This window comes from Oncorhynchus masou, chromosome 18 (genome assembly GCF_036934945.1).
Source record: "Oncorhynchus masou masou isolate Uvic2021 chromosome 18, UVic_Omas_1.1, whole genome shotgun sequence".
NCBI lineage: Eukaryota > Metazoa > Chordata > Actinopteri > Salmoniformes > Salmonidae > Oncorhynchus > Oncorhynchus masou.
In genome coordinates, this window is record NC_088229.1 from 11218526 (window position 1) to 11230358 (window position 11833).

General features: G+C 44.7%; 1 protein-coding gene across 7 annotated transcripts in view; it reads right to left on the reverse strand.

Moving 5' to 3' along the window:
• The window catches only part of LOC135503949 (tensin-2-like), a 55199-nt gene extending 45980 nt beyond the window's left edge, over positions 1-9219 (reverse strand). For 4 of the 7 annotated variants that reach the window (XM_064922150.1, XM_064922151.1, XM_064922152.1 and 1 more), the window contains exon 1: positions 8754-9219. In XM_064922150.1, coding sequence (XP_064778222.1) covers positions 8754-8879 — 126 coding nt within the window. In that variant the 5' untranslated portion in view covers positions 8880-9219. Of the gene's footprint in view, positions 1-1812; positions 1961-8753 lie in introns of those variants that run through there. The other 3 variants (XM_064922155.1, XM_064922153.1, XM_064922154.1) reach the window with 2 other exon arrangements.
• Between the last annotated feature and the right edge of the window lie 2614 nt (positions 9220-11833).

The window sequence follows — 11833 nt, forward strand, 5'->3', positions numbered from 1 at the left end:
CAGAAGGACAGTGTGTCTCAGAAGGACAGTGATTCTCAGAAGGACAGTGTGTCTCAGAAGGACAGTGAGTCTCAGAAGGACAGTGAGTCTCAGAAGGAGAGTGAGTCTCAGAAGGGTGGGACAGGCAGCAGAGGGAACGGAGAGCTTGTTCCTGTGGTGAGGTCAGTGTTGCGCTACGACACACTTCCTGTGTAGCTCTGCTCCCTGTTTTCACCATGTGATTTGTTGAGATAGTTGTCTGTCTGAAGAGGACCCTCCTCCCCGGAAATGTTTTTTTCTCTACCTTTTACAATGACAGAGAGATGACAACATCCTCCCCAGACCAAGACTATTTACCATCCCCATCCTGATCCTACTGCTCAGGGGCCATATCCATATATCTCAGAGTAGGAATGCTGATCTAGGATCAGCTCAACCCTGTCCACTGTAATCTTAATCATTATGATCTCAAAGGCAAAACTGATCCTAGACCTACGCTGAGATGCTTTATAGACAATCTCACTAGACAATCTTTTAGCAGTAGGCCTAACACTGGTATAACCGCCAAAGCAAAGATTGGACAATGTTACCGTGTTACTTTTCCACTGTGGTTTCCCTCGTGTTATTAATACACATGTTGAGACCACGAGGAAAGAACTTTTGACATGGAAACATGATATTGGAGGAGATTGATTGGATGATACTAAAAGCACACATCCACGTCTCCCCTCATCACACACACATACACACGCGCGCACGTGCACACGCGCACACACACACACACACACACACACACACACTTTATTGGTCAAGCCATTGTTTGCAGCATCCTCTTACTCATCTGGTAATCCCAATGCCTACTCCACAACATAGGACAAACACACACACACAGCACGTGCACAAAAGCATGCACACACACTACCTGGCTTACCATCGCTGCCTGTTTATTTCAAATTGAATTTGTCTTTAAGTTAACACACACACACACACACACACACACACACACACACACACACACACACACACACACACACACACACACACACACACACACACACACACACACACACACACACACACACACACACACACACGTCTTTAAGGCGATCAGAATACATTTAAGGAAAATGTATGCTATTGGTATGGGAAGGGAAATTGTTATGACGCAGTAATAAACACAGAACACCTTGGAGCTGGAGAGACAGGGAGGGGAGGGGTGCGCGTGAAGCCATAGGATCATTTCACCACTTAGTTGTAGTTGTATCTGTCAGCTCTGCAAGAATACCGCGCAATTATATCGGAATATACGGTCATTGGGCAAATATACTAGACTACACTGAGACTATGACGACCTTAATCTCATAGCAAAACCACAATATTAGTAATCTGATCTAGAAGGAATTTCACTTTAGTATAGTTTGCCAGATAATAATTATCCTGCGGAAGAGTCTCGAACATCTCATTCAGTCGGACAAATTACCTTATGTCCGATATCGGGTATTGTCAAATAACAAGCTAGAGCCGCGTAAAGAGTCAATTTATCTAACCGCGCGAAATGTGTAGAGAAAAAGTGTATAAAAATCAAACAACACAAGAACATTAGACAAACAACTATAAGCTATGTGTTATATCAGCATGATAACATTTTGACGGTGAAGGGACGCGCAGAGCACGCAACTGAATGGGGTGAATATACTGTCAAATACAGGATGCTTGCGCACTCCCCCCCACACACCCCAATGTAACGCTTTGATTCCATCACGAACCTATGCATAGTAGACAACAAACAAGCACATTTCAATAATAATAATGACTTTCCAATTATGTTCTTACCTTGTTCATTTCTTTTTCTTTTAAGTCTTCGACTTTAGTTCAAAACTTCTCTTACATTCCCAAAAAGTCCTCAAAACATATTTTGTGACTGAAATGTATCTTCTTTCATTTGGTCTCGTTCTGCTCTGTGGTTGTGGGTGGAGACATTAAAGGAAAGGCAATTGTGGATTTGTATTACCAGAATTCCACTCTGTGATTGGTCAGATCTGGGAGGGGAGAGTTAAAATATTTCCCCAGGATTGGCCAGGATTGGGAATTACATATGTATTTTCTGGGGGCAAGTCAAAATGTTCTGCAACATTACACATTAACCAGCATGAGTTTTCTGTTGTTGTTGTTGGTAGCTTTGGTAGAACAATTATAGATCCAAACTAGTAAACAGACACATACACACATACACACACACACACACACACACACACACACACACACACACACACACACACACACACACACACACACACACACACACACACACACACACACACACACACACACGGACAAGCATTAACACACACACACACGCACACAGACAAGCATTAACACACACACACACACGCACGCACACACACACACACACACACACACACACACACACACACACACACACACACACACACACACACACACACACACACACACACACACACACACACACACACACACAACACACACACACACACACACACACACACACACACACACACACACACACACACACACACACACACACACACACACACACAGACAAGCATTAACACACACACACACACACACACACACACACACACACACACACACACACACACACACACACACACACACACACACACAGACAAGCATTAACACACACACACACACACACACACACACACAGACAAGCATTAACACACACACACACAGTCTTGTACAGCTAACTTTGTGGGGACACAATTCAGTCCTATTCAAAATCCAATTTTCCCTAACCTTAAACCTAACCCTAACCCGTAATCTTGCCCTAACCCTAACCTTAACCCAAAAACCTAACCTTGACCTTAACCCTAAACCTAATTCTAACCCTAACACCAATTCTAATCCCCTAGAAATAGCATTTGACCTTGTGGGGACTAACAAAATGTCCCCAGCTGGTCAAATTTTTGTTTGTTTACTATTTACTGTTAAACACTTCTACACACACACACACACACACACACACACACACACACACACACACACACACACACACACACACACACACACACACACACACACACACACACACACACACACACACACACACACACACACACACACACACACACACTCACACACACACACACACACACACACACCTTAAATGTATCAACACACGTTGTAAGATTAGACATGGGCGTAATGCAATGAGAGGTGAGTCTAAAGAACCCCCCCCCCATCTTTTGTAATAAACTCTATTGGGTGGACAATTTTCTTCAGGTGTCAAACTATATCCGTGTTACCATCAGCACAAGAGCGGCACCATGTGGGGGCAGCACAGAAGTGCAAAAAGTCAGCAAGTGCGTCAGTGTTGTGGCGTAACACGTTCACTCAATCCAGAGGTGGTATCATGAGTTCCGAAATGACTCCTAACCCCTCTTCCCCAGCCATGTCTGTCGATCTGAGAGGATTGGGTAGGTGGAAGCAATATGTCGGTATTTCTACCCAGCCAATCAGAAGCCAAGATTCAACTATTTATTACCATAATGCTCAAGAGAATAGTAATAAATACCAATAATCTGTGCTATTTTCCAACCCATGTATCTGTTCCATTTCCATAATCATGTCATACATGCAAAACTATTCATAATAACATTATTTATGACTATGTGTCAGTAGGAGAGTAAACACATTCTCACAGAAACATGACTCTAGTGACTGCATGCACAATTTGAGTGTAACTTGTAGGAATCCCAGAACAACACATCCAGTCCAGTCTTTAAAAAATGTCTAAACGCCATGGAATTTCCTCTTGTATTAAAACGGAGGGTCTGGGGACTTTTATTTGTCTGGAACTTTTTTTCTGTTGGACCGTGGAGGGAAGTGGGGGAGAGGGGAAGAGGGGGTAAGGGGGAGAAGGGGAGACAAGGGGAGAGGGGGAGAAGGGGAGACAGGGGGAGAGGGGGAGTGGGGGAGAGAGGGAGAGGGGGAGTGGGGGAGTGGGGGAGTGGGGGGAGAGGGAGAGGGGGAGAAGGGGAGAGGGGGAGTGGGGGAGAGAGGGAGTGGGGGGAGAGAGAGAGAGGGAGAAGGGGAGAGGGGAGAGGGGGAGTGGGGGAGAGGGGGAGAGGGGGAGACAGGGGGAGAGGGGGAGAGGAGGAGAAGGGGTGACGGGGAGAAGGGGAGACAGGGTGAGAGGGGGAGAGAGGGGAGAGAGGGGAGAGGTGGAGACAGGGGGAGAGAGGGAGTGGGGGAGAGTGGGGAGACAGGGGGAGAGGGGGAGAGAGGGAGAAGGGGAGACAGGGAGAGGGGGAGACAGGGAGAAGGGGATACAGGGTGAGAGGGGGAGACAGGGAGAAGGAGATACAGGGTGAGAGGGGGAGACAGGGGGAGAGGGGAGGAGCAGGCAGACCACAAGAGAGTTTAACAAAATATAGGGGTACCTCTTCCAGCTGACAGGATGCTGGGAATCTGGGACTTAAGCTTGACGAGTGGGGGGTAGGGTTGGGGGGTTGGGGCATGGAGGAGGGATTTGATTACAGCTGTTGAATTGGCCGTAGCACAAATATACTTGTCACATCCTCCAATACACATAGACATGAGGATGGACATGTATATTGATTTACAAAGAAAGATACAAGGACAGGGGCAAATACGAGAGAGGGGGCCAACAGCTTTGAACCTCAAATAGGAGGCCAGCTAAGCCTGTATAATAGCAGACCAGGCAGAACTGCCTCCCACCATTACATCTTTAACGGTGCAGAGATACTGAGAAATGGAGACCCAGTGAGCCAGACTGATCCTCATCAACATGGAACAGATAGAATGATACCTCTAAAATAAGATAGACATCAACTTTTTGTTGGCTGAAGTTCACAGAGCATAGCACTTGGGGGAACAGGGGAAAGGCATGGAGCAACTTAGAGGTAAATGAGAAAGGTTTAGAGAGTGGGAACATTGGCAAAGAGGAAATGAGGTGGGGGAGAGGGGAGCTGTAATGCTTGAGGAATGATTGTGTTAGACAGCACTAAGCCAAAGGTTGATAAGTTGCAGCTGTACAGACAGAGAGAGAGAGAGAGTGAGGCAGAGAAAGAGAGAAAGAGACGATAATTACAAACGCACGTGAGAAAATAGAGGTTGTCTGAGAGGTCCTCTGTGGGGTTGTATATATTTTGGGAATATTTACATTTATCCTACATGAGAGATGAATAAAATGCTGAATCATATCCCACTTACTTCCCGTGTCCTGCCTACCTTTCATGCCAAGTTCCAGCTCATTCCCAGAACATGTCCTACTCTTTCAAAACACTCTTTTGAATAGACGTCAATAAATTATTGGAGAATAAAATAAAATATTATTTTGGGGGATTCTTTTTTTATTTTTTATTGGTGGATCAGGGATTTGTTGGGGTGGCAAGATTGCGAGAAAGGAAAGGTCTCTATTTTCATCTCATACTCTGCCCCATACACACATTCCTCAAATACTGATCAAAGTTTTGGACAGATTATAGTTCCAAACCAATCCAGTCTAATCAAAGCTTCCTGGAGTTTGACCACAGATAACAGGATGGTGTGGGTTGTCAGTGTTTGTCTCCATGTGATTGAGTTTGTGGTTGTGTGTGTTAGTGGATCGTTGTGTTTACGTGTATTTGTGTCTGTGTAAGAGTATCTGGTCGTACAGGATATTTTTACCCTTGACCTGACAATGCTCTTTCCTGTGTTGGGAATTTAGAAAATGCCTGTGGAATATGGTTGCCATGACGCAGTACTGGTTAAATCACCGATGGTCCTCAAGGAATTCTTAACAATTTTCTTGTGACCATTGAATGGATGAGTAATCTGAGCCTGAAGAACTGCTGTGTGGTACATCTGTAAACCAAAGTAACAGGTACAACCAGAGGGATATCTGGCCATCTATGCTATAGGACTGCAGTGTTGTTCTACTCTAACCTTCACAACTCTAGAGAGGTAGAGTTGCCCATCTATGCTATAGGACTGCAGTGTTGTTCTACTCTAACCTTCACAACTCTAGAGAGGTAGAGTTGCCCATCTATGCTATAGGACTGCGGTGTTGTTCTACTCTAACCTTCACAACTCTAGAGAGGTAGAGTTGCCCATCTATGCTATAGGACTGCAGTGTTGTTCTACTCTAACCTTCACAACTCTAGAGAGGTAGAGTTGCCCATCTATGCTATAGGACTGCAGTGTTGTTCTACTCTAACCTTCACAACTCTAGAGAGGTAGAGTTGCCCATCTATGCTATAGGACTGCAGTGTTGTTCTACTCTAACCTTCACAACTCTAGAGAGGTAGAGTTGGCCATCTATGCTATAGGACTGCAGTGTTGTTCTACTCTAACCTTCACAACTCTAGAGAGGTAGAGTTGCCCATCTATGCTATAGGACTGCAGTGTTGTTCTACTCTAACCTTCACAACTCTAGAGAGGTAGAGTTGCCCATCTATGCTATAGGACTGCAGTGTTGTTCTACTCTAACCTTCACAACTCTAGAGAGGTAGAGTTGCCCATCTATGCTGTAGGACTGCAGTGTTGTTCTACTCTAACCTTCACAACTCTAGAGAGGTAGAGTTGCCCATCTATGCTGTAGGACTGCAGTGTTGTTCTACTCTAATCTTCACAACTCTAGAGAGGGAGAGCTGTCCAGCTCTGGTTTAGGATGAAGGGATCATAGGCAAATATCACAATGTTCTCCGGAGATCATGATAGGCTTAGAAATAGAGTGAGTATCATACCCAGATATATTCAATTGCCAAGCAGAAATTACCCCTCTGGCTCTGATCTCTGTTGTACATTCGGCTACAGAAAAATAGTGTTTTCTTTTGCCTGCCAAGTAATTTAATTCTATTAGCCATTAAATGGAGCTTCTCTATGATAACAACACAGCCAGCCCACTGACCGGATGTACTGTAGGTAACAGCCAGCCCACTGTCCGGATGTACTGTAGATAACAGCCAGCCCACTGACCGGATGTACTGTAGATAACAGCCAGCCCACTGACCGGATGTACTGTAGATAACAGCCAGCCCACTGACCGGATGTACTGTAGATAACAGCCAGCCCACTCACCGGATGTACTGTAGATAACAGCCAGCCCACTCACCGGATGTACTGTAGATCAGCTCTGTGATAGATTAGTAACAACATGAGAAGAAGGCCAGTACTGTAGATCAGCTCTGTGATAGATTAGTAACAACATGAGAAGAAGGCCAGTACTGTAGATCAGCTCTGTGATAGATTAGTAACAACATGAGAAGAAGGCCAGTACTGTAGATCAGCTCTGTGATAGATTAGTAACAACATGAGAAGAAGGCCAGTACTGTAGATCAGCTCTGTGATAGATTAGTAACAACATGAGAAGAAGGCCAGTACTGTAGATCAGCTCTGTGATAGATTAGTAACAACATGAGAAGAAGGCCAGTACTGTAGATCAGCTCTGTGATAGATTAGTAACAACATGAGAAGTAGGCAAGTACTGTAGATCAGCTCTGTGATAGATTAGTAACAACATGAGAAGTAGGCAAGTACTGTAGATCAGCTCTGTGATAGATTAGTAACAACATGAGAAGAAGGCCAGTACTGTAGATCAGCTCTGTGATAGATTAGTAACAACATGAGAAGAAGGCCAGTATTGTAGATCAGCTCTGTGATAGATTAGTAACAACATGAGAAGAAGGCCAGTACTGTAGATCAGCTCTGTGATAGATTAGTAACAACATGAGAAGAAGGCCAGTACTGTAGATCAGCTCTGTGATAGATTAGTAACAACATGAGAAGTAGGCAAGTACTGTAGATCAGCTCTGTGATAGATTAGTAACAACATGAGAAGTAGGCAAGTACTGTAGATCAGCTCTGTGATAGATTAGTAACAACATGAGAAGAAGGCCAGTACTGTAGATCAGCTCTGTGATAGATTAGTAACAACATGAGAAGAAGGCCAGTATTGTAGATCAGCTCTGTGATAGATTAGTAACAACATGAGAAGAAGGCCAGTACTGTAGATCAGCTCTGTGATAGATTAGTAACAACATGAGAAGAAGGCCAGTACTGTAGATCAGCTCTGTGATATATTAGTAACAACATGAGAAGAAGGCCAGTACTGTAGATCAGCTCTGTGATAGATTAGTAACAACATGAGAAGAAGGCCAGTACTGTAGATCAGCTCTGTGATAGATTAGTAACAACATGAGAAGAAGGCCAGTACTGTAGATCAGCTCTGTGATAGATTAGTAACAACATGAGAAGAAGGCCAGTACTGTAGATCAGCTCTGTGATAGATTAGTAACAACATGAGAAGAGAATAACCCATTCTGACAGTAGACCCCAGGTCCCTTTCTGACCAGTCAGCTGGATGCCGTCCAGAGGGCGAAGCATTCCCACGCTGGATAGTATGTGTTGTAACCATGGGGATGTACAATAACACCAATGTAACCAATCAGGGTTCCAATTATACATGGACTCTTGGGGGTGCCCAACGTCCATATCTTTGACCATTTCTATTCTGATAAGGGGGCCCTGATTTGTTATGGGGGAGCCCCCTCAACCCCCACTGCAATTTAAAACCTGCACCCAAACATGGGCACAGTCACCAGACACAACTCAAAGTAACAAGCACACTCATATACACAGACCAAACACATACACATTCCTTTATGAAAATATGCAAATATAAAGCAGGATGTGAAAGGGTCCTAAAACCCAGCTCTATTGTATTGGACCAGCTGTGGCCCCATAGATGAGCCCACCCAGAGACTCACCTTAGTCAGCCTCATCCTGCCGCTGTTGGACCTCTCTGGACCTCGGCGCGTCAGTGGCCCTCTCACCACGGGCACAGGCTCTGCTTCCTCCCCACAGCAAGGCTCCGCAGTCAGGACGCAACCCATATAGAGATGTGAGCCCTGGCGCTCTCTCTCTCTCTCTCTCTCTCTCCTGTCCTCTCACTCTCTGTCCACCTCTCCCTATACTCTACCAGACACTGTTTTCCTGCGTAGTCTCAGGCAGTTGTTTTTGTTGGCTGACGCGAGGCCCTTCCCCTTTTTCTGGCTCCCATTCAGCCTCACGCTCACTCTCCAAGGGCCAGAGGATATACCTTCTCTCACTCCTCTCTCTGTCTCACACAGACACATGCATCCCCAGTCTCTCAAATTCTCATATACTATATTCTTTACATATATGGTCTCTCTCCCTCTGTCTTCTCTCATAGCAATATCAATACCTCCCTGTTTCTCCCTCCCTCTTGCTCTGAAACACTCTCTGTTTCTCCCTCCCTCTTGCTCTGAAACACTCTCTGTTTCTCCCTCCCTCTCGCTCTGAAACACTCTCTGTTTCTCCCTCTCTCTCTCACTCTGAAACCGTCTCTGTTTCTCCCTCTCTCTCTCACTCTGAAACCCTCTGTTACTCCTTCTCTCTCACTCTGAAACCATCTCTGTTTCTCCCTCTCTCTCTCACTCTGAAACCCTCTGTTACTCCTTATCTCTCTCACTCTGAAACCGTCTCTGTTACTCCCGTCTCTCTCACTCTGAAACCCTCTGTTTCTCCTTCTCTCTCACTCTGAAACCGTCTCTGTTTCTCCTTCTCTCTCTCACTCTGAAACCCTCTGTTACTCCCTCCCTCTCTCACTCTGAAACCCTCTGTTACTCCTTCTCTTTCTCACTCTGAAACCGTCTCTGTTACTCCCTCCCTCTCTCACTCTGAAACCCTCTGTTACTCCTTCTCTCTCTCACTCTGAAACCGTCTCTGTTACTCCCTCCCTCTCTCACTCTGAAACCCTCTGTTACTCCCTCTCTCTCTCACTCTGAAACCCTCTCTGTTACTCACTCTCTCTCTCACTCTGAAACCCTCTGTTTCTCCCTCTCTCTCACTCTGAAACCCTCTCTGTTACTCCCTCTCTCTCTCACTCTGAAACCCTCTGTTACTCCCTCTCTCTCTCACTCTGAAACACTCTGTTACTCAATCAAATTTAAATCAATCAATCAAATGTATTTATACAGCCCTTCTTACATCAGCTGATGTCACAAAGTCCTGTACAGAAACCCAGCCTAAAACCCCAAACCTCAAGCAATGCAGGTGTAGAACCACGGTGGCTAGGAAAAACTCCCTACTCCCTCTCTCTCTCACTCTGAAATCCTTTCTGTTTCTCCATCTCTCTCTCTGAACACTCCGTTTCCTGCTCACACATACACAGTAATCTTGCTAGACATTTTCTGTATTGTCTGAAATGGGTTCATCAAAACCAACACAACCAACACAAACAGTTGCAGTTTGGATGCTCTAAAACTACAGACCTCTTAGCATGGAACCACAGAACTCTTAGCATGGAACCACAGACCTCTTAGCATGGAACAACAGACCTCTTAGCATGGAACCACAGACCTCTTAGCATGGAACCACAGAGGTCTTAGCATGGAACCACAGACCTCTTAGCATGGAACCACAGACCTCTTAGCATGGAACCACAGAACTCTTAGCATGGAACCACAGACCTCTTAGCATGGAACAACAGACCTCTTAGCATGGAACCACAGACTTCTTAGCATGGAACCACATACCTCTTAGCGTGGAACCACATATCTCTTAGCATGGAACCACATACCTCTTAGCGTGGAACCACATACCTCTTAGCGTGGAACCACATATCTCTTAGCGTGGAACCACATACCTCTTAGCGTGGAACCACATACCTCTTAGCGTGGAACCACATACCTCTTAGCATGGAACCACATATCTCTTAGCATGGAACCACATACCTCTTAGCGTGGAACCACATACCTCTTAGCGTGGAACCACATATCTCTTAGCATGGAACCACATACCTCTTAGCATGGAACCACAGACTTCTTAGCATGGAACCACAGACTTCTTAGCATGGAACCACATACCTCTTAGCGTGGAACCACATATCTCTTAGCATGGAACCACATACCTCTTAGCGTTGAACCACATATCTCTTAGCATGGAACCACATACCTCTTAGCATGGAACCACAGACTTCTTAGCATGGAACCACATACCTCTTAGCGTGGAACCACATATCTCTTAGCATGGAAGCCAGTCTCCTCTTCCCAGACTAGTTACAAACTTGCAACATAAGTTCCAAATACTGCCGGCAGAGCTGAAGCGGTCAGAAGTGCTTTTGAGCTTATAGTCATCTATAAGCTAAACATCTAACATTTTGTCCACACCTCAGAGGCTAGACAAAGTTAACTTACTAAAACCTGCTATGACACTTTGCTACTGCCCCCAGAAGAGGCTCGTCAGTCGTCCAGATCCTAGAGTCAGAGAGCAACATTAGTCTTATTCTTTCTTTGTTTCTCCTGTCTTGTTGTTGTTTGTTTCTCCTGTCTTTTTGTTGTTGTTTGTTTCCCCTGTCTTTTTGTTGTTGTTTGTTTCTCCTGTCTTCTTGTTGTTGTTGTTTGTTTCTCCTGTCTTTTTGTTGTTGTTTGTTTCCCCTGTCTTTTTGTTGTTGTTTGTTTCTCCTGTCTTCTTGTTGTTGTTGTTTGTTTCTCCTGTCTTTTTGTTGTTGTTGGTTTCTTCTGACTTTTTGTTGTTGTTTGTTTCTCCTGTCTTTTGTTGTTGTCTCTTTCTCCTGTCTTTTTGTTTTTGTTTGTTTCTTCTGTCTTTTTGTTGTTGTTTGTTTCTCCTGTCTTGTTGTTGTTTGTTTCTCCTGTCTTTTTGTTGTTGTTTGTTTCTCCTGTCTTGTTGTTGTTTGTTTCTCCTGTCTTTTTTGTTGTTGTTTGTTTCTCCTGTCTTTTTGTTGTTTGTTACTCCTGTCTTTTTGTTGTTGTTTGATTCTCCTGTCTTTTTGTTGTTTGTTACTCCTGTTTTTTTGTTGTTGTTT